General features: G+C 33.0%; 1 protein-coding gene across 2 annotated transcripts in view; it reads left to right on the top strand.

Annotated features, from left to right (window-relative positions):
- Nucleotides 1-24618, top strand: part of ANKHD1 (ankyrin repeat and KH domain containing 1) — a 108290-nt gene that overhangs the window by 57247 nt on the left and 26425 nt on the right. For both annotated transcript variants that reach the window (XM_090288172.1, XM_090288171.1), the window contains exons 11-15: nucleotides 9962-10049; nucleotides 12196-12323; nucleotides 13011-13154; nucleotides 14258-14360; nucleotides 21889-22647. In XM_090288172.1, the coding sequence (XP_090144298.1) occupies nucleotides 9962-10049; nucleotides 12196-12323; nucleotides 13011-13154; nucleotides 14258-14360; nucleotides 21889-22647 (1222 nt within the window). The remainder of the gene's footprint in view (nucleotides 1-9961; nucleotides 10050-12195; nucleotides 12324-13010; nucleotides 13155-14257; nucleotides 14361-21888; nucleotides 22648-24618) is intronic.

The raw sequence follows: 24618 nt of genomic DNA, 5'->3' as shown, positions 1-24618 counted from the left end.
GAAAGTGTAGGGCAATATTTGACTAAAATTTTAGTGTTTCCATTTTTGAAGGAACTTCTTAATAGGTTTATGTTGGATACTTTTTGCTTATTATTCATATTTGAATGGGGCTTGCCATTTGTTGAAATCATATAGAGGTGGGACAGGGAGAGGAAGTCAGACTCAGTTGTTCAGCTTCTCGAAATCATGTAGTTGTCTCACAATACTTTCTCGCAAAATCTCTACCATAGGAGCAAGCATCCCCTTAAGGTAAGCACATCTCCCAGGTAGGAGTTAGGACTGACTTAGAACAAAGACTTCTCTAGGCTACATTTTTATTTGGAGACTTAGTTGGCTTTGGTCAGTGACTGCAAATTTTAATACTGTTTACTCAGTTATACCGCTGTCTCATCTTCAAGTCCTCTTTCTGTCGCAAGTCTAGGTCTAGAGAAAAGACAGATATTTCTGTCTTTCAAGTTCTTTGAAGGTTCCCATTTTAGTTGAAAAGTGTGAGCACTAAGTGCATTTGTAATGTGGGGGGTGGCTACATAACTATGTAATTATCTTACGATATTTTCCTTTTCCTCTCAACTTGTGATATTTCCAAATCTATTAATTATATTCTTTGGGTAGGATGTTAAAAGATATTGGTCTTGATTCAGTGGCTTTAGTTGTGTTTGGAAACAAAGGCATAAAATCAAATAATTCAGAATTATATCTGCTTATGTTAAGCTTTATATTGAAGTTATATTGGTAGAGAACCACATTATCACACCCTTTAAAAAATAATGCTCTGCTTCTGAGATTATGGTCTCTACAGATGAGAATCTTTTTAGTTGAAGCTCCTGAGTTTAACAAAGCCCAGCATGTAAAATACCAATCACAAGGTCTTCATGGCCAAATGTGATTTTCATTTTTGGAGTAAGATCCGTGAGTTCTTCTTTTTCCTTTCACAGGACAAGCAGGAGAACATGAAGGCTGTTTTGGAGGGCGTAGATCCAACCAAGCATCAGGTGAGGGTGGCCTTTGATGCTTGTAAGCTACTACATAAAGGCTAGATGTTGTAGGTAACCAGAATTCTGGATATCTGAATTCCGCCAAGAAGTTCCAGGACACTGATGGGTTACTAAGGAAATCCTCTTCAATTAAAAAAGATACAAAGTTTAAATAAAAAGAGATTTACATTACTAGTAATTTGCTTCCTCAGTACTCTTTTATTGTGGTATTCCCAAAAAATCTCCTAGGTGAAAATAGATTTTCTTATTCAGATAGTTCTTTTGTATTCTCCCTTATAGGGAGAATTAAGATACCCCAGAGGAAAAAAATCTCAATTATAACATCCTTTGCATTCAAATTCATTCATCAAAAAAAATATGAAATTTAGATTTAAGGTGACATATTGGATTTTTTAAAATATAAACTCATAAACAAAAAATTAGTTACATTTTTTACTATATTATTCATGCCCTAATTTATATAAAGTTTTTTCTTAAAATTATCTCCTGTTACCTCATTCTGAAATTGGTTTTTAAGAAGGTGAATACTTGTTCATAGGTAAACATTTCTTTTCCTTTGAGAAAATAGGTGGAATTTGTGCCTGATGGTTTAAAAAGTCAAGTAAATATTCATTGTCATCCAGAGAGATTTGTTTAAACTCAGAAGCAGTGCTTAATTTATATAAATTACAAATAAATTGTGATTGGATCACGTTTCAGTTGGGTCACCTAAAATAAATTTTCCAGTATCAAGCCGCTCTTAATTATGATCCTTATTAAATATCTTCATTAATGCTTGTTGAATAAGAAGTTGTTATATTCTAGTTGGAACAAAGTAAATCAATTTATTTCACAAAATATTATGTGAAAATGTGAACTTTTAGTCAGTTTGTGTAATATCTCAGGCTCCTATCTAGAATACAAAGCTGAGTGTTATTTCAGATAATGTATTTCTTTCTTCCTGGATTTGTTAAAGGAAATGTGATTATAAATCTCTCTAGCTGTAAGTTTCAAAACTTGGGATACTTTTTTCTTTATTTATATTTTTTAAATTTAATCTTTATTGTATTTTTTTCATTACCATTTAGTCCCTTTATACTCCCCTCCCCCTAGCAATCACTACACTGTTTTCCATGTCCATGCGTCCTTTATACTTTTTGCTCAATCCCTGCATCCCCTAAACCCCCACCACTAATGGTCATCTGCTCTTCGTCTATGAGTCTGTCTCTGTTTTGCCTGTTAATTCAGTGTGTTTGTTAGATTCCACATATGAGTGAAATTATATGGTATTTGCCTTTCTCTGACTGGCTTATTTCACTTAGCATAATGTTCTCCAAGTTCATCCATACTGTTGCAAAGAGTAAAAGTTTCTTCTTTTTTATGGCTGAGTAGAACTCCATTGTGTAAATGTCCCATAGTTGTTTTATCCACTCATGTACTGATGGACACTTGGGCTGCTTTCATATCTTGGCAATTGTAAGTACCGTTGCAGCGAACATAGGGGTGCATACGTTCTTTTGAATTAGTGTCTTGGGTACCTTTGGATATATTTCCAGAAGTAGGATCGCTGGGTCATAGGAAATTCCATATTTAACTTTTTGAGGTATCTCCATACTGCTTTCCACAGTGTCTGCACCAGTTTGCATTCCCACTGGCAGTGCAAAAGGGTTCCCCTTTCTCCACATCCTCACCAGCACTTCTTTGTTGATTTATTGATGATAGCCATTCTGACAGGTGTGAGATGGTATCTCATTGTGCCTTTAATATGCATTTCTCAGATAATTAGTGATGTTGAGGATCTGTTCATATGCCTATTGGCCATCTGTATGTCCTCTTTGAAGAAGTGCCTATTCAGGTCCTTTGCCTTTTTTAAAATTATGTTGTTTTTTTTTTTGGTGTTGAGTTTTGTAAGTTCTTTATAAATTTTTTATGTTAACCCCTTATCAGATGTATCAGCAAATATGTTCTCCCATTCTGTGGATTGTCTTATTTTGTTGATGATTCCCTTTGCTGTGCAAAAATGTTTTAGTTTGATGTAGTTCCATTTGTTTATTCTTTTCTTTTGTTTCCCTTGCCTGGGGAGACATACCCGATTTCTATACGCAGTATCCGAGATTTTGTTCCTATGTTTTCTTCTAGGGTTTTTATGGTTTGGGGTCTAATATTTAAGTCTTTGATCAATTTTGAATTTATTCTTGGGTGTGGTGTAAGAAGGTGGTCTAGTTTCATTTTTTCTGCCTGTATCTGTCCAACTTTCCCAACATTTGTTGACTGAACTGTAACCCATTGTGTGTGCTTGCTTCCTCTGTCAAATATTAATTGACTATAAAGGTGTGGGATTATTTCTGGGCTCTATTCTATTCCAGGGCACATCAGAGAAGGAAAACTCTGACTCCAAAAAACCTCCGCTGCCTTGCGGCATACTTCTTCAGGGGAAAGGCTAAGGGAGTAAACCCTGACAGAAAATCCGGAGCCGGAGTCCCTAAGGCGGTTTGACGTTGTAGTCAACACCGGCAACTCCTGCGGCGCACCTGAAGCCAAGCTGTATTGACTCCGTCTTTCCCTTGGACCCTTCAGCTGCGAAGAGAGGGGGGGTCTGCTGCATGGGCAACAGCAGACCCTCCATATCACCCTGCCCAGGCTCTGTAGCTTCAGCTTCACTGGAGAGGACACTCCAGCGTCATCACAAGATGTCGATTCAACACGGGAGGAGACAGATACCGTGTCACTCCCGAGTCGGACTGCACAGCCATTCTCGGCGGTGCAGATAGACTCTTAAGAAGCTACACCATCGTCTCTCGAGACGGACGGCTGCCGAACGAACGATTCTATTCCATTGATATGTATCACTTTTTATGCCAGTACCGGTCTATTTTGATTATTATGGCCTTATAGTATAGCTTGATATTAGGTAGAGTGATTCCTCCTACCTTGTTCTTCTTTTTCAGTATTGCTGTTGCTGTGTGGGGCCTTTGTGGTTCCATATAAATTTTTGAAATATTTCTTCCTGTTCTGTGAAATATGTCACTGAAATCTTGGTAGGAATTGCATTAAATCTATAGATTGCTTTGGGTAGTATGGACATATTAATGATGTTCTTCCTGTCCATGAACACAGTATCTGCTTCCATTTATTTGTATCTTCTTCTTTTTCTGTCTTCAGTATCTTATAATTTTCTATGCACAGGTCTTTCACATCCTTGGTTAGATTTATTCCTATGTATTTTATTCTTTTTGTAGCAATTGTGATTGGGATTGTTTTCTTGGCTTCCTTTCCTGTTAGTTCGTTATTGGCATATAAAAATGCAGTTAATTTTGTATCCTGCTACTTTGCTGAGTTCATTTATCAGTTCTATTAGTTTCTTGGTGGAATCTTTGGGGTTCTCTATAAACAGTATCATGTCACATTTGCAAATAAAGACAGTTTTACTTCTTCTTTTCCAATTTGGATGCTTTTTTTCCTTCTTGTCTGATTGCTGTGTCTAGGACTTCCAGTGTTATGTTGAATAGTAGAGGTGTCTTATTCCTGATCTTAAGAGGAACGCTTGTAGTTTTTGCCCGTTGAATATAATGCTGACAGTGGGTTTTCATATAGGCCTTTATTATGTTTAGGTTTGTTTCCTCTTTTCCCACTTCGCTGAGAGTTTTGATCATAAATGGGTGCTGGATTTTATCAAAAGCTTTTTCTGCATCTATTGATATGATTGTGTAGTTTTGTCCTTCATTTTGTTTATGTGAATGTTGTACCAACCTTGCATTCCCAGAATAAATCCAACTTTATCATAGTGTATGATCTTTTTGATGCATTGCTCTATTTGGCTAATATCTTGTTGAGAATTTTAGCATCTATGTTTATCATGGATATTGGACTATAATTTTTTTTCTTGGTAGTGTTTTTATCTGGTTTTGAAATTAGGATAATGCTAGCCTTGTAAAATGGGTTTGGGAGCCTTCCTGCCTCATGAATTTTATGAACTAGTTTGTGAAGGAAAGGTGTTAGTTCTTCTTGGAATGTTTGGTAAAATTCACCTGTGAAGCCATCTGGTCCAGGACATTATTTCATGGGAGTTTATTTTATTACTACTTCAATTTCATTAAGAGTAATTTGCCTGTTCAGATTCTCTGATTCTTCCTGGTTTATTTTTGGAAGATCGTATGTTTCTAGAAATTTGTCCGTTTTGTCCAGGTTGTCCAGTTTGTTGGCATATAACTATTCATAATATGTTCTTACAATCCTTGGTATTTCTTTGGCACCAGTTGTTATTTCTCTTTCATTTCTGATTTTATTTACTTGGGTCCTTTCTCTTTTTTATATCTATCTTGTTTATCTTTTCAGACAACCAGCTCTTGGATTCATTGATGTTTTGTATCTTTTTTTTAGATTCTTATTTCATTTATTTCTGCTCTGATCTTTATTATTTCCTTCCTAATACTGACTTTGGGCTTTGTTTATTATTTTTTCAAGTTCCTTTAAGTGTGAAGTTAGGTTGTTTATTTTAGTCTTTTCTGTTTGTTTGTTTGTTTGTTTTTGAGATAGGCCTATAATGCAATGAATTTCCCTAAGATAGGATTGCTTTCCCAGTGTCCCACAGATTTTTGATTGTTGTGTCCTTATTTTCATTTGTTTCAAAGTACCTTTTGATTTCTTCCTTGATCTCATTGTTAACCCATTCATTGTTTAATAGCATGTTATTTAGCTTCCATGTCTTTGTGTGTTGTGATTGATTTTTAGTTTTATAGCATTGTCATCAGAGAAGATGCTTGATTTGATTTCAGTCTTCTTAAATTTATTGAGACTTGTTTTGTGTCCTAATATATATCCGTATTGTTTCATTTTACTACTCAAAACTTGAAAAGTTACCCATTTTTTTAATCTAAAACTATCTGTGAAATACACGCAATTTCTAATGTGTTCTTTTCTTTAAAAAAGGCCAAGTTCTTTTTTCTAGGTTATTGTGTGTTGAATGAATTCTTTTCAGCTGTCTCAAGGTTGTTTAAACATAAGTACAAATGACTTTCAGCTATGAATGTAAAGTTGATTTACCTTTTTGAAACCTCTCTGTCTTCTATCATTTCAAGCACATAGGCATATTAAATAATAGGTAGGAGAAAAACAAACTAAACTAAAAAATATGTAGTTATACCCAAAAACAAGACTAAAGAGCTCTGGAGTAGAAATGGATCATTATCCACAGTTGAAGATACAGGCCCATGGGAAGTGAGACTAGGATTTCAACTTTCATGTGCGTGTAGGGACCAAACACACCTCACATGGAGCACAATAGATCTAGTCTCCTTGAACGAAGCAAGGAACTGGGACCTTATTGTCTTTCCTGTGAACCAAGATGGGTAAAAAGCTCCAAGCAGCTTCCCACAGTTGCAGTTAGACATTAATTTAATTGTTCTTGCTAAAGGGGAGAAACAAAGATAGCAGTGACTAAAACGTGGAGAGCACCATTCTTTGACTTAGTAAGCAGAACTGAAATAATTCCATGGGGCCAGAAATTCAAGTTACCAGTAAAAGATCTTCTGAAATGGATTTGAAGGGCCAGTTTGAAGCAACTGGCAAACCATCTGATGAAAAGGAATAAGTTTGTGAATAGAAATAAAAGGAAAAACTACTATATGCAAAATGAGCTTATTCAAATAAGAAAAATTGTAAAGCTCAAGTACACATTTATTGTCAAGTGAAGTAGTCAAAAGGCAAGCACACAAAAAGCAGCAAAATGGGAGACTTCATACACAAGGAAATTGAAATAAAAAGACTCTGATCTTGAACATTTTAAACATGCTTCTTTAAACTATGGCCAATAGCTGTTAAAGAATATGAGACAATAAAACAAAAGATGATAATTATGAATTAAAAACAGGTAGATATAAAATATAGCAAACTTCGTGAGGGGGAGAAATTGTCGAGATAAAAACTAAATATATAGTCCCGGCCAGCATGGCTTAGTTGGTTGGAGAATCATCCAGTAAACTGAAAAGTTGCTGGTTCAATCCCAGGCAGGGCACACACCTAGATTGCAGGTTTGATCCCTGGTCAGGGTGCATATTGGAGGCAACCAATTGATGTTTCTTATGTTTCTTATATCAACGTTTGTGTGTGTGTCTGTCTCTCTGCCCCCCTCCCCAACCCTGTCCCCCACCTTCCTCTCTCTGTATAACAAATGAATAAATGTACTCAGGTGAGGATTTAAAAAAAAAAACCCTCAATATATAGGTAAATAGTATATTAAATACAGTAGAAGAGTTAGTGAACCAGGTGATAAAAAAAGAAATAACATAATAGCATAGCACAAATATGAAGAGAAATTGAGAGAAAGAGATTAGATCGAGAAGCTCCACCATACATCTATTCGAAGTACCTGAAGGAGAAGTTAGAAATAGAAAAAAAAGGCAATGTTTGAAGAAACAATGATGTAGAATTTCCGAGCATTTAAGTCAGATATGAATCCATGATTGAAAAATTAATCAACTAAGCATACAAATGAAACTGTAGAACTTTTAAGGATAAAGAAGAATATCTTTCTCTCTTCCTTCCCCTCTCTCTAAAAATAAATAAAATAAAATCTATTTTAAAAAAAATAATAGAAAAAATCAAGTTTGCTCTTATAAATAAATGAATAGGCTATGTGCTCTTATCCAATACATGGAACATATATAAAATTGTCCATATTTTAGGCCACAAAAAGTTTTTAAAAAAACTCCTCAATCATATGGACTGCATTATCTGATCTCTGTTGCTTTAAAATTACAAATCAACAACAAAATCTTTGTTAAAAAAAATTCCCATCTAAGAAATAAAAAATACTTTTACATAATTCATGGCTTAAACAGGCAATCATAGTGAAAATTACAAGTAGAAATTATCACAAAAACTACACATCAAAACTTGGGTAAGAGAATACAACTAAAATGGTCTGTAGAAGGAAAACTTTATATGTGTATTTATATAATGAGAATAAATTAAGCTAATAAAAGAACAGTAAAGAAGGAAGATGAAAGCAAAAGTTAATAGAATAGAAAACAATATAAATATAAGAATAAAAAGGAAAAAATAGGTGTAAAAAGCAAAATTAAAAGCTGATTTTTAAAAACTACTCAAGTAAATCAGATAAGCCAAACTCTTTTCAAAAAGGGGTAAGGCACAGGTAAATTATAGATACTTAAAGGAAGTTATAACTATTTGATTGCAGTAGAGATCTTTAAAGGTTTTGCAAGACAGTCATGAACAATCAATAAATTTGAATACTTAGACGAAATCAATACTGATTTCTTCCTATAAATGTATAAATGATCAAAATGGGGAAGAAACAACAGCTTGGTATTTCCCTTCTTGCCTCAGAAGTTGCTAAAGGAGTAATTTATTTCCAGTGTGTTGATAGTTGATAATGATAATTCAGAAATAAAGACAGATGAAAAACTGAACAAACAACTTTCTAGGCCTTTCTGAGTAAGATCTTTGTGGGTGTATATTCTGTTTTATTTGAAGTAAATTACCAGAATCTTAGATTTACCTACATTTGACTGTAAGTTCAAAATCCATTATATTGTAATTCCAGATTATGTTGGCATTATATATATTCATTTTTCCATACCTTAGACTTAATAAAGATTGTTGTCCAGTCAATATACTGTGGGATAAAAGTAGGTCTACATCTGTTCATATGGAAAATAATACAATAATAAATAATAGTACAGGAATAAACTGCTTCATGTATTCACAGCTGTAAGCCTACTTTTATAAACAAAAGTCAAAGTATAAACTGATTTTTATAGGAGGTTGAAAGATTCTACACCATCAAGATTTTTAAAAATTTCTTTAGAGTGCTGTTCCATTCACTGCAGGCCAGTGTACATTTCCTTTGAGTTGACAATCTACTCTTATTTCTCATTGTTAGTTTGCCTGAGTTGTAGATCAGATATAGTTGTGTAAATAGATTCAATTCTATCCTTTTGACAGAGCACACAATTTTTAAATTGACTATGTGGTAGCTAAAGGATTCTTTGTTAATTAGTAGAACACATCTGAAATAAAGCCTGACTTAATCACTGTTCTTTACCAAGTATTTCCTAATTACAGAAGAGGACCAGAACAACAGAAGTTACTGTGTTTGCATACATAGTGAAAGTGCTACTTACCATGCAAGTATACTCCTTGTAGTGGGATTTGATGTTAGAATGGTTGGAAGCTGTTGAATCATTCATTCCTCTTGCTGGCAGACTTCCTAGAAAGAATAATAATCTTTATGCTATTATAAAATTGTTTCTTTTGCCTTTGGTAATCAGATATTTAATTTCTACTCTAAGAAATATCTTCTTATTGGTATAATTTTTGCTCTCCTTTTTACTTTACTCCTGGAATACCATAGTGTCTCTCTTCAGGGATTGATTTTTATCCTATGACCAAGTTGTTATTGGCTTCTGAAAGAAGATCAAGATCTAATAAACTTCACAATGCTAAGGCTCCTTTTTCATAGTTCAGATGAATAGTTAGAAAAACATCTTTTTAATCTTAGGAACTGGAAAAAAAAAAAAAAGGTTCCCGGCTGATGTGGCTCAGGGGATCGAGTGCCAGACCACTAACTGAAAGGTCATCTGTTGGATCTGGTCAGGGCACATGCCTAGGTTGCGGGCCAGGTCCCCACTTGAGGGCATAAGGGAGGCAACTAGTGGATATATCTCTCTTTCTCCCGCCTTCTCCTCTCTCGAAAAATAAATAAAAATTTTTTTTAAATGCTGCAGTTTCTCTTTGGGGATCAAACTAAACCTGTTATCTTTAATGGTTATTGTTTGGTATGCAAAATTGAACTTGGCCTTAAAAGATTACACCATCTAGTGTGGACTGAAATTAATCCTATATTTCGGAGGAATGAAGGTAGGTTGTGTAAGCATTAAATCTTCGTTATGTGTATGTCTTTGGTACTAAGTATTTAAAATAGTTAATGAATTGTTACTGATGGATTATTTTTGTTTCTTTAATAGGAACATGAATCTGAAGGTGGAAGAACACCTTTGATGAAAGCTGCAAGAGCTGGTCATTTGTGCACTGTGCAGTTTCTTATTAGCAAAGGTAAAGAAAGTACAAGTGATCATTTCCAAGAGGATACAATTTCTTAAAAAAAATCCTAAACTGTTGAAATTTATGTTAAAGCCACTTTGCCTGCAGCATAAGTGCTATAGTCTAGTCTTTTATTGCTTTATTTTGTTTAGTACTCGTAGAGTTCCTGAGGTACTTACTGGGATCTTTATTGATTAGTTTTGAGTTTGAAGTTTTTATCAACCAAATAGCAGGTGGTTAACTTCCAAAAGTTGGAAAAGCCAAATGTAAAAGTCCAGCTATATTTTGTAGATCAAGTATTGTTTAGCAAATGATAAGGCAGTTCTGGTGGAAATGAGGAAGAAAGGTAGAAGGGAGAAATTTAGCTACTGTTGTTTATGGGACAGTTGAATTAAGTATACAAGGATATTATTTATTGTTATTATATTTATTCATTTATATTTAGGCAAAGAAGTTCAAATGATATATAAAGAGGTAGTTCAATACTGTTTACTATAGAAAAGTGAAATGCTGCCGAATGAACCCATGTTAGGTTGAACCATATAAAGTTGTTACTTTATACATCAAAAATGGTGGATAATACCAGCACTTTAATTTGGTTCAGTCTAACTCTGTATTATAGTGTTAGAGGTACTCTGGCATATGTTGAAAAATGCTAGTATAGGATGGTGAGATGCAAGGAATGTCCACTTGAGTGATGTCATATTATTAAAATAAAAATTTTATGTCCCTGTTACAATAAAATTCTGACATGTACCATTAAGAATTCAGTGTAATAGTTTATCATTTTAAATATAAAATATTTTTAATTGGATAAAACAAGGTTTATTTTCTTCATATCACGTTTCTGCTACCAAGTAAGGCCTATCTTTATATAGTGTTATAACATACTTTGTAAATATTGTTTACCTCAACCACGCAGAATAAACAGATGGATAAGCTTTGAAGTTCTCTCATGCTCCTTTTCATACCCAATAACTATCCTGCTAAGCATATAATCAGGCTCATCAGGAATAGAAACACATTGATTATAGCCCTTTTAGGATGTAGTACCTGCTAAATAGTCCTACCATCTATATTTATTAACAACTTTAAAAGTAATCTGATGTCATTAATGTAAAGATGTGATGTTTGTTGATGGGTCTTGCCTTTCCCAAGCATTAGGTTCAGCTGGATATTTCTGAAAAACAAATTAATAGATTTATTAATAAGTAACCCATAGATTTATTTTTCTCTTCATAAAGTAAGTTTGGAATTAAGGAAGAAGGAAGAATGAATATTGCTATGGTCTCAACTATTTACTTTAGCCCTTTGAAGTCTATAAAAGGTAGTTGAACTAAAAACCAATTCTTTTTTCCAGGGGCCAAAAAACAGTATTTCAAAAGGAGGCTAAGAAAAATTTTGCATTTAGTTTTGCTTCAGGTCATATTGTACAAAGCTATGAAGCAACTTAACTAAATAGCCTTTCAAATAACATATTTGGATAATCTTGTCTTCTCTTCATATCCAGATCCCTCTGGCTCTTAAAGTGCACAATATGAAGAATTATATTTCACTTAAATATGGTTTAAAAAAATTGCTTTCTCTACTTTGAGACCTCGCTATATTGCCACATTCTAGAAATAGATCAAAAATGTCTTAGAAACATTTGGAAAGTTGCATACAATATTGTTATTTGATGCTTATGTTAACTTATTTATATTTATTAATCTTAGTCTTCTAGATTTTCCCTTTTAAAAGTGGTATTGAATGAACAAACTACAACTACATGCAACAATGTAGATAAAGCTCACAAATATTATATTGAGTGAAAGAAGCCAGACACAAACAAAAGAATACAGTGTATGACTTCATTTATATAAAGTTCAAAAACTAAAGCCAGTTTGGAAGTCAGGACAATAGTTACCATTGGAGGGAGGGTACTGACTGAAAGGGGGTACAAGGTGGGACTTTTGGTGTGTAGATAATATTCTGTTTCTTAATCTGGGTGCTGATGAAACAGCTGTGCACTTTGTGAACATTTTTCAAACTATACAATAATGATTTATATGCTTTTTTGTATCTGTATTATAGTTCAAAAAAATCTTTACAATGATATTGTCTATGAACTGGCTTGTTTGCAACTTTTGATAAGATTGCTGTTTATTTTTCTTTGAAGGTGCCAATGTGAACAGGGCTACAGCCAATAATGATCATACAGTGGTGTCACTGGCATGTGCAGGAGGTCACCTGGCAGTTGTTGAACTACTCTTGGCTCATGGGGCTGATCCTACTCATCGACTCAAGGTATTCTACTTAAAAATAAGTGAATAAATAAATAATAAATACATTACTATTAAAGTATATTGAGAAAGAACTTCCTAATCTTAAATTTTAGAATTCCTGCTCTGGGTAATAGACACAGTTATGAATTTGATCAGTTGCAAGTTCATTTATATAAACATCTTTGCTTCGTTTTATCATTCAGAATTGTCCTTAATTCCAAATGGCTATTTTGGTTTATCACATGGTATATTCTTTTTCTATATTACCTCCCAATTGCTCTCCATAATCTAGGTTTCAATTTATAGTTATTTCTGAAGTACTTGAGGTACTTTTCAATCTTATTTGATATTTATAATATTTTGAATATGTGCCATGATGGCTGAAGAAGTTAGTTAATATTACACTTTCTCTAAATATTTTTTTCCTGGATTTCATGCCCTATTCTTTTGCATTCCTCTCTTTCTGTTTTATAAGTTTTTCATACTACTTTTAAAATCTAGTTCTTCCCCAAACACATCCTCAGGCCAAAAGCTTTAATTAAATAGGTATCCTCTAATACAATATGTTTGTCTGATCTCTTAGTGCTTAATATTCATTACTGTTTAAATGACTTTTGATTTTACATTAGTTGTTAAGAAACTGAATATGTATAGTAATCATATAAGAAGACATTTACAAATAATTAATTATGGTGTCAATTTTTCTCAGGATGGCTCAACAATGCTAATTGAAGCTGCAAAAGGTGGCCATACTAATGTTGTTTCTTATCTATTGGATTATCCAAACAACGTTCTGTCAGTTCCTACTACAGATGTATCTCTGCTCACTCCACCTTCTCAAGATCAATCTCAGGTAAAGTAAAACAGAGCTTATTTGTAAATATAACTATTCCTGCAAATTGGGAATTTTTGTTTAAAATTTGTTTTGAGTAAAATTGCTTTTTTCTCTTTTCTATTACATATTGAGATAAACAGGATCTGAAATTAAGGCTTATTTTCTTCATGGAAATTTTTTTATCTTATTTACAAAAATAATATTTTTTTAAAAAACACTTAATACCGAATATAAATATTCCAAGTTGTCATCTTATTACAACGAGGTCTTCAGTGTGGTGGGTGTCTTTTTTAACTTTTTATTTTTTGATTTAGAGAGAGGAGAGAGAGAGAGAGAAACGTTGATTTGCTGTTCCACTTATTTATGCCTTTATTGGTTGATTCTTGCATGTGCCCTGACCAGGGATGAAACCCACAACCTTGGCATATCGGGACAATTCTCTAAGCAACTGTGCTACCTGGCCAGTGCTAGGGTTATTTGTTTTTTAATGAATGCTTTAAGCATATTTTTAAACCAAGAATAAGCTTTTCTCTTAATGCCTTCCAAGACACTGTTATTTATCCCAGAGATAACTACTTTGTCAACCAGCAAAGTATAGTTATCCAGGATATGTGCACCAAAAGTTCGTTAAGATATTTTTAAACCTACGTAAAAATATGGAGAGAATATTGACAGTATACTAAGTAAGTATAGAGAGTTCAGTGATAAATTCTTGTCCACAGAATTACCCTGAGAACTGCTAATATACCCTAATTTAGGAAATATTTAGAATGTTTTTTTTCTTTTGATCCATGTGAAGTTTGAACAAGGGTAAATTAGCCAGTGAATATGTGACTTGCATTCCTGACTATAATTGGAGTTAGCAAGGCTTTCTTTTTAGCAAGAGAGTAATGTTAATTCCATTTAGCTTAAATCATTCAATACTTGTAGATTGCCTACGTTTGTCCAATCAGTGTTTTCTGAAATTATTCCTTAATAGACGATTTTTTTTTTTTTTTTAAGAAACAAAAATGTGAATTTGGTGGTTTGAAGAAAATCTAAAACAAGATCTTTTATTTAATTTGTGGCCCTTTGTTTTATTCTTTGGTCTGAGATTATTTTTTTCTGCCTTGACTTCTTAGGTCCCACGTGTACCAGTGCATGCACTCGCCATGGTTGTACCTCCCCAAGAGCCTGACAGAACTTCACAGGAGAACTCCCCTGCGCATTTAGGAGTACAAAAAGGTTAGTTGTTGAATTATTTTTCTTAAAATGGGTATTTTATTATCTAATTAGTGAATTCATAATCCCATGATTAATTGAGGTAGGTAATTCTGAAAATGCTAATAGTTCCTACAGACTGTTTAAAATAGAAAAGACATTAAGTACTAGGAAAAATAATGTATTTTCCTGTTAACATACTGCTAGGTGTAGTTTTTATCTAGCACAGGTGAAAATACTGAAGAAGCAAACCAAGTTCTTGATTAAATTAAAGTAGTGAAAATTTATCAGACATTCATTTCCCATTTGACAATTCTTTAGCTAAATAGTAGTATAATATTAAGAATGAAAATGTGTAGTTGTTGTCTAATTAAGTCTTAGTAACACCAATTCAATTCAGTGACTGAGAAGTTTTAATTACTAAATTTAATTTCTTTCACATACTGTAAAATATAGTGGATTAACATCTGTCAGTAGGTAAACCCAGACAAATAACTATCAAAAAGTATATAAATAATATCCAAGTGAATATTACGGAGATAACACTATTTAAAGGACTCAAGTTTATGAGCTCTGATATTTTTTTTTCTGTCTTTTCACTGTAGATATAAAAAATATCTTCACTTGAACATCATGTATAATTATGTCTGAGTTCTCTGAATGTGAAAATAGGTACTTTGTAAACTACATAAGAATAAATTTATGAGCATATTTCATTCAGTATATAATAATCAAGTCCTAGATTTTTGAAATCACAATAGGGTGTATTAGTATCTAGTACCGTGCTTTAAGAAAAGTTGGTTAGGGGTAATTGTCATAGCAGCAAACAGAAGTTTCTTTCAAATTATGCCAATGTTAGTAATTTAGCGGATTGAGGGCCTTCACCAAGGATTACTTCATTTCTAAACTATTAATTTCAGAGATAACATATCTGTAGTCTCTGACTTATGCTAATTTGAGCAGCTTTCCATTAGCTATTCAAACTTTTCAGAAAATGAAGGCTGTCATTTGTAATCTAAACAAAGAGCAAATTAAGCATGTACTTATTAAGGAATCTGAGCATCATAACTAATTGACAGCCTTTAGGAAAATATTGAAACCTAAATGCCTCTGTTTTTGTTGTTTCTTGTTTGGCTAAACCCTATAGAGGACTGTACTAACTTTGGCTAGGGAAATTTAGTACTAAATAAGAAATTTTTAAAATATATATTATTAACACAGCCCACAAAATAACCAAGAAATAAGCTAGGAAAGACATGAAGTATGTGTAGAGAGGAAGTAAAATCTTTTAAATTTAGATTTAATATGTAAGTAAACTGAAACATTTGGGTAGTGATTTTTTTTAATTGGTACTCAAATGAGTAATCATATTTTTGCTTATTGAGATCCTTCTTATATAGAATATCTACTTCTTCACTTTGATGTTTCATTAATAGTATAAAAATGAACTAACCTTTTAAGGAATCTTTCATTGTTTTAAATTATTAGGGATGGAAAAAAGTTAACACTTATATCTAGACACTTGGATACTTGCTGTTGCCAGCTACCAAGTGACATTGCCAACCTAATATGTACTTAACGCAGGATCAAACTGTGATAATGCATCGTCTTGAAGTAATGTTAGGATAACTCATGTGCATCATAGAATGTTATATCAGTGTGAATTAGGAAAAATCAGTTGATATAGAAGTACACACTGAATCTGCAGGATAGAAAAACCTATCTTAAATTATTAAAGATATGTTATTATATTTTTCTCCTTAAGGTAGCTTTTTCTCTAAAACTTCTCATTTATGTCTAGAGAAGTTACTTTAAGTGATGAAATTGATGTTTGACCCTTTTGTTTCTCCTAGGACTGTATTATATTATATCAGTGTTGCATAGGTGATTAGGGATAAAGGAAGTGTTCTTATTCTCTAAGATTCTCTTATTTTCCTCTTCTAGCAATCGTCTTTTCAAGTTCTTATAACATTTTATTTCTGTGTATTTTAAGTAAATCTTTTTATTATTTATAACCTGTATTTTTAAAAAATATATTCATGCCCTTAAATGCTACCCAGGTGTTTTATATATATCCTAGTCACGTATTCTTTTCTTTCATGACCCATGTGCACCATTTGTCTAGGCTCCATCCATCTTGACTCACGTTCTGAGTTAGGCAGCTAATCTCACGTATCTATTGTTGATTTTCAAGGATTTGCGATTCTAGGTGGCATCTGACAGACCTCAGAATCATCTCTAAACAAAATGTGATATACTCAGTTTTCCAGCATTATTTAGCTTTATTACATATAGTCGTGAATATTCAGATGGGAAAGGATATATAAGTAATATCAACCCTTTGCCTTTCAAAATCAATTTTTAAAATAAATTTGTTTGAAGCTATTTGTTGCATCTGACTTATTTGTTGTAATGGTTTTACAGAGATTCTAAAAGAGAGGACTCAATTATCCTATGCAGGTTTACAGTTTAGAATTTAATCTGTTACAAAGCATTTAACTTTGTCAGGATAAAACAAAACTACATCTTTTGTGTGCACCTCAAGCCCTCGAGGAGTAATTTTTTTGCTCTGAACTCCTGCAGCACTTTACTGGGTCTTCCGTCTGGCTCTGGTCACTCCTACCTATGGCCCTCCCCTTCGGACCTCAGCCATAGAAGGTTGAGTTAATCATGCTCAATTCCTGATGCTTTGATATTGCGGCTCTTCTCTTGTTTTACTTATTACCTTTTATTCCTGTTCATATTCCCCTGCTTGCCCTGTGGGCAGTCATTCTGTTTTGTTTGATATGCAGATTTTTTTGTTCTTACAAATTCTTATGTTTACTACTTTATGGGTATTTTTAATTTACATATATGGTATTGTGTTATAGTTCCATGTTGTTTTTCACTTTTTTCACTCACTGCTGTTTTTAAGATCTTGTTATATGTCTGCCTCTAGATTGTTCCTGACTGCAGTACACTGCTTCTTCACCTTATATATCCTCCATTTTTCTCTAATCCTTTCTCCCAGTGATGGGTACCCAGTGGCCTCTCACTTCTCACCACCACAGACAATGCTGTGATGAAAATGCTGGTACACTTCCCTTATGGATCTGTGTGAATTGCTTTGGGATAAATTTGGGAGTAGAATTGCCTGTCATAGGAACGCAAAATGTTTATCTGACAGTACTATTAAACAAATTTGCTCTCTAGAATGACTATAGAGGGCAGTTTACACTTCCACCAGCAATGCATAAGGGTTCCTAAATACCCCCATCTCCATGCCTGCCAATCCTTGGATTTATCCTTATATTTGGACTTGTACATCTTTTATCTCCTCTTTTAGACTGTAAGCTCCTCAAGGGCAGGGTTTATGTTGTTTATCTTTGTATGATCCACTATGTGTTGCTTGTACTAGATGTTCCAGTATTTGTTGAATAAACTAATGAATGTCAGGCTAAGAATATAGGTTACTCTGAAGACAAAAGAAAATTATTAAGAATTTTTAAGAATGGAGACCTTGTGATTAAAGAGAATGTTTTTTTTTTTTAATTAATCAAAAAATAGTATTCTAGAATGATGAGGGAAAGATTGAAAACAAATATAAATGTAAAGTAAGTATTACATTAACATGCTGCTTTATATCCCAGAGTGAATAGTTAACATGAAAAGTTCTCATGTTTTTATATCAAATCATTAAATGTATTTAGAAAAAAATATAGGTACAGTGAATTAAATTGAATGTTCTTATGGAAATTTTACTGATATTCTCTAGTTTAGTAGATTTCCATATGCAATCATGTTTACATTGATGACATATGCCCAGATTTAATGGTCTTTTAACATATAACTGCTTATAGTAAAAGGCAGAATGTTGAATAAATAATCTCTTAGCTTATAACACAGATGCTCTATCTTTGGACACTGTGTTAAAGATTTATAGCATGCCCTATTACTGTGGGAAATTTTGAGACAGATGCGTATATATTTAGACTTTTTTTTTAAATGAGTCAATTCTAGGCCAATGGCTTTGATTTTTTTACTATGATCACAGTAAGAATATTGAAACCCAAGACACGATATACATCTAATTTATCCAAACACAAATTTCATTAGATAATATGTACTCTATAACATTTGATATATTATTTTCTGTACTAGTTCATCAACCTTTTTTTATATCTCTATTGAAAAACCAGTTTGGAATGCTGTTTAAAAAATCATAAATTTTAAAAACATTATTCTAGTAAGGTACTATGTAGTGATATAAGAAAGCAAAGGAATCACACACCAAAGTTTATATTTGATTAGACAAAACCAAGTAAGAAAATATGAAACCAAATCTAGATCCATCTGTATGTCATGCATTTTGTCCTTTGGCCATTATTTTTCTATCTCACAGTATATTAATTATTTTAGACCCAAAATGATAGGTAAAATTAACTCATTTCAGTAGTAAACTAAATATTTGGCAAGTACATGTTCACCTCATTCCCTCACTGCCCATTAAAAAAAATAAAGGCCGCTTTATCATGGTTTCCTATTACAAATTTTTTCTACTTTTATTAATGGAGAAAAAGTAAAAGATCAGGAAGTAGGATAAAAACCAAACCAAAAAGATGCAATGGTGGCTTTTCCTAAAGTCCTAGAAAGTACTTTATAATGTTATTCAAAGTTACCAATGAACAGATTTATTTATTTATATGTGGCAGTGGGAGGTGTTGGAAGGAGATGGGACTCTTATTTTCAAGCATCTTATATATATTACTCTCTTCCTACTAACTGAAAATTTGTTACTAAAAAGACACTTGTCACATTGTCTACTTTTCCCCAAAATTGAAAGTGTTGCTTCAGCTTCTAGGAATGATTAAGTTACATTATTTATTTTTCACTAACCTGCTTTTCTCTTAATGTTATAACTTGTATTAGTGCTTTGATATGGATCCAGGCAATACCACTAGCTCCATGGTTACAGATACTCAGCCATTGGCTCTTTGGGGAAGAACTGCTTTCTATTCATTCCTTTCACCATCCTTTGATTTTACTGCTACATATATTGTAGGCTTATAGTTTCCGTAGTCAGTTAAGTTACTGTTAGTAATCTTGTATTCTAAACTTCTTGCATCTTATTTGTTAAGAAAGGGCCATTCCTATCTGGTACTGTCGTCTTATTTTTGATCATCTTGTTATTTATAAGATTTTTTATTTGACCATCCGATATATTCATATAATTACCAGTCTGGTTAGTGTTGTACTCCTACATGGATTTCCTTAATCTTATATACAAATTACATAGCAACTATATAAGGGTGTTTTGGCATTAATAAATGTTTAAAGGAACATTTAGTCTTTGCAGAATTTCTAAATTTAGTCTGCTGATATCACTGAATTTATCACACAACTGAAAATGTCCTTGCTGGGCTAGCAGGTTTATATATTGCTATTCATGCTGGCTAACCTCACTTTTCTTATCTGTCAATTGTCATTAGGTACTTTGAACAAATAAATCCAAACCATGGATTCCTGTATAAGCTTATGGAAGTCCATGAAGGGATAGTCTTTCCCCGCTACTTTGCTCAGATAGGAATATAAAATTTGAGTATAGACAATAAATTTTTCTGGAGTTTGCTTTTAAAGAAAAAACTAGGTCTCTTAAAGTGGTGGCAGTGATTTTGAAACTGCTGTCTTTTGACCATGTGACAGTTTCTTGTGAAAAAACAAACTTTTTCAGTAATAAAATATGTTGCAGATATTTTAGCTACTTGTAATTTTAAGATCTCCTATTCTAGCAAAAAAGCAATTGAATCTCTGATACTGTTCTTCAATGGTTTTCTCACCCTCTTGCAATTCAGTATGTTTTAACATCTAATGGGGATGTTTTTCCTTTGGACTTGAGAATCATTTTGAATGCATTGAATGATTATTTTTTACATTGTTAAGTTAACTATGTTACTCATGTATATTGACTATAATCCAAAAGAGTAGACAACTATTTTTTTTACCCAGTTCTTTTTTTAAAACAGCTTCATTGTTGTTTAGTTTAAATATCATAAAATTCACTAATTTTAAGTGTACAATGCAGTGAGTTTTAATAAATTTACATAGTTGTGCAACCATCACCACCATCTAATTTTAGAATATTTCTATTCACTCCAAAAGGCCTCTGATGGCTGTTTGTGAACAGTCTTCATTCTCACCACTGTAATCCCTGCAACCACTACTTTCCTTTCTGTCTCTATAGATTTGATATAAATGAAGTTGCACAACATACGGTCTTTGTGTCTGTCTTCTTTCACTTAGCATATTGATTTTCAACCTTCTTCATCTCATGGCACACATAAAATAATTACCAAATTTCTGTGGCACACCAAACAAAATACATTTTTTGGCCAAACTGACTGAAAAAATAGGTATAATTTTGACTCATTCACACCAGATAGCTATTGTTGTGTTGGCTGTTGTCATTTTTTAAATTTGACAATCTTAAGTGAAAAGAGGTCAGTGCCCCTGACTAAATAGTCAGGTATTGTATATTTCAAACATTCTTGTGGCATACCAGTGTGTCACAGCACACCTGTTGAAAATTGCTGACTTAGCATTATGTTTTCAAAGTTCATCCATGTTGTAGGATATATCAGTAGTTTGTTCCTTTTTATTTGGAATAGTCCCAGTTCTTCCTAAACAAGAACTTTAAGCCTTGAATTAAAGTGGTGATTATATATATCTTCTACTCTATGTGCAGATGTTAGGATTGTTAATATTGATAATTATTTTGTCACGAGGGGAGTAACAAGTGTGATTCAAAACCTTAAAATAATATACATTTATTTTATTTCAACATACATTTTCAATATGAGTAATCTTATATGGGAAATCTGATTTTCTCCTAGGTAACATTTATTTTTTCTCTCAGACTTTTACATGAAGAGTATAATTAAATTCAGGAAAATTGTCCTTTTTAATATTAGTGTTCAGGTACAGAAGTGTTAAAAGATTTAGTACAATATTTTAGAAGGATATGTCTTGAAAAAACTTATTTCACATTGTATTTTAACATATTAAGAGAAACATTTTTGGCATTTTGCAAAACACTTTACTTTCATCTACAAGTTATAGTTTCATGTAGTAATCTTTACTTGCACAGTTAATATTGTGCAAAGAACAATTGGGCAGTTAAGCTAACATTAATGGTATCTTAACACTTGATATTGCTTTAGATTTGATGTTCTTTAAAAAGTCTAGTTAAATAAGCAGAATTTTGCAATTCTTTTCTCTCTGATTTTCTTCTTTCCCTGTCCTGTCTTAATTTCCAAAACCTTCCTATTTTAAAGATTAAAATTTTTTATTTAAAAAAATTCACATCTTTTGAATTAGCAACTTCCCAGTTTTTGCTGGTAAATAGATGAGTATAGTCTTTAATCTACCTACCACTGTGTGAATCTTTGAACATTTCATTCTACAGCATTAGTTAAAAGGGTTCTGGGAGGGAGGTCCATGTGTGTGGGAGGGGGAGCTGATTTTTTTTTTTTTTTTTTTAGCATGGCACTTTTTCAAACATTTTTCATGTGCTTAGGTACATCCAAGCAGAAGTCCAGTTCCCTGCAGGTAGCAGATCAGGACGTACTGCCACCTTTTCACCCATACCAGCCTTTGGAGTGCATAGTAGAGGAGACTGAAGGCAAGCTGAATGAACTGGGACAAAGAATTAGTGCTATTGAAAAAGCACAGCTTAAGTCATTGGAGTTAATTCAAGGTGAACCTCTGAACAAAGATAAGATAGAAGAACTTAAAAAGAACAGAGAAGAGCAAGTCCAGAAGAAGAAGAAAATACTGAAAGAGCTGCAGAAAGTGGAAAGGCAGTTGCAGATGAAAACACAGCAGCAATTTACCAAAGAATACTTGGAAACCAAAGGTCAGAAAGACACAATATCTCTACACCAGCAGTGCTCTCAGAGAGGAGTCTTCCCAGAAGGGGAAGGAGATGGTAGTCTCCTAGAGCATCACTTTTCAGAGTTACCTCAGGTTGACACAATCTTATTTAAAGATAATGATGTTGATGATGAGCAACAGTCTCCACCATCGGCAGAACAAATTGATTTTGTCCCAGTCCAGCCTTTATCATCTCCACAGTGTAACTTTTCCAGTGACTTAGGTTCTAATGGGACAAATTCTTTTGAACTTCAGAAAGTATCAGGTAATCATCAGATTGTAGGACAGCCTCAGATTGCTATTACTGGACATGATCAGGGGCTGTTAGTTCAAGAACCAGATGGACTAATGGTTGCAACTCCAGCCCAGACGCTTACCGACACTCTTGATGACCTGATAGCAGGTGGGTTAAGAAATATATCTGTAATAATTCTCTTTAATCTGTGTGCTCAACTTCTCTACATGACCCTCCAAAAACACCAACTTTGTACTTTTCCATTTTAGAACTATCTTTGTAAAATTATTTCTTGAGGTGTTTTGGAAGTGAATTTAACTAAGCTCAACAGCACTAACACACAAGTATGTTTGCCCCTCTTCTTTTCTGTTATTTGCAAAGGAAAAGGGATAAAGTTGCCATGGTCCTTTATTTTAGACCTTTGCTATCAAAACCATCCTGTGTTGTGTCTTGGTTAGGAAATCTCAAAGTAGAATTTCTTTGTAGGCTTTAGAGAGATTCACTTAAGATTATACATTAAATTTTCCCACTAGTGATTTTGATGTTTGGAAATCAGAATTCTAAATTACATTGCTTTTTCTTTATTTATAATTTTATTAAATCAATTTAAATATTTTTAATTAAAAGGGATAGATGTTCAGAGAAAACTAAGCGTTCCATGTTGGTACAGTGTTTGTGGTTACAATATTCAAAGTTATAAATTATTGTCAACTTGATTATTTGGAGTTTGGGATTTTTATATTAACTGTTGATGAAAGCACACAGACAGGCAGACACCACACACACACACACATACATACATACATACATACATACATACATACAAGGTCCTGGTATCATTAAAGTATATGTTTCTGGGGTTTTTTTATTTGTTTTTGTTTTTCGGTGGAATATTACAACTAGATATGAAATGAGGTGCACAAGTTTACTTTCCCTTTCATTGTCCTTGCAGCAGTGGGAAAACAGTGCAATTAATCATTTACCTTCCTAAAGATGGCTGGTGAATGTATCACCTCCATGAGAGCCCAGTTCAGAAATGCAGCCAGATGGCTGTTGACAGTGGATGAAGACCAAGAACTAAGATGTAGCTGGAGTGATATTCAAAGGCAGGCCAGTCCTCTGTCTCTTGATTGCAACATTTTTTTTCTTACTGTTGTCTGTTTTCTTCTTGTCATATTCTCCTACCCTTCTCCCAACCCAAATATGCTATTCCAGTTTCCATTCATCTTTTGTGAACCTTTAGTCTTCCTATTCTTTCCTGGATCTTTAAAAATGTGGGATGAGATTACTTAAATCAGGAATTTTATTGGGCATGTGTATGACTTCCAATGGTTATAGAATTGTAATATAGCCTGTGGGACCCCTCTGATATGTAATAGTTATCGCTGTGCAGAGGAGGGGTATCTTAGTTTCTGTAAAGTAAATAAAAATGCTTGGAAATGTGTTAAGGAGTTAGTCTTTAATTTGTGTTTTTATATCTTCAGCCCATAGCCACTTAACTCAAATTAACTTTGTCATTAGCGTTGAGAGTTGTTATAAATTATGAATAAACTTATAGTTCACTTATAGCGTTAATTCCTAATCTGGGTAAAAGCAGATATTGGAGTATGAACTATGACTATGAATAATAATGAAATTAGTGACCTGGGAGTAATTTTTAAGACATAGGGTTCTATAAATAGCATTATAATGTTCCTAATTAAATATTCAGTTATGAAACCCACATTACTGATCTAGTTTTGTTGTAATTTAGGACCTGTTTTGTTTTTGTTTTTGTTTTTTAAAGGCTATATAAACAGCTCTAAAGGTAACTTGTAGATAAGACCTTTATAGTAGTCTTAATAGATGGTTGGATGGTTCTTTTAGGGGAGGTCAAATTTTATTTCACTGAAGTATTTTTAAAATTGAAATGGTCTATTACAAAGTTCACATGAAACTTCAAAAAGCTGATATAGAAAATATCTTTTAATTATGTGTGATGTTAATATGAACTAAAATTTCATTTCTGTTAGACATTAATATCTAGTGATAGTTGACCTACCATATTGTACAATATTCTTTTATTAATAAGCCTTAATTTGTAAATCAGCCAATAAATACAAAAATTATGTTAGTATTAAAAATTTCCATTAAGAGTAA

The sequence above is a fragment of the Furipterus horrens genome, unplaced genomic scaffold (genome assembly GCF_987537825.1).
Source record: "Furipterus horrens unplaced genomic scaffold, mFurHor1.1.pri manual_scaffold_10, whole genome shotgun sequence".
Classification (NCBI taxonomy): domain Eukaryota; kingdom Metazoa; phylum Chordata; class Mammalia; order Chiroptera; family Furipteridae; genus Furipterus; species Furipterus horrens.
The sequence above is the reverse complement of the archived record's forward strand: the minus strand, read 5'-3'. Positions and strand labels throughout refer to the sequence as shown.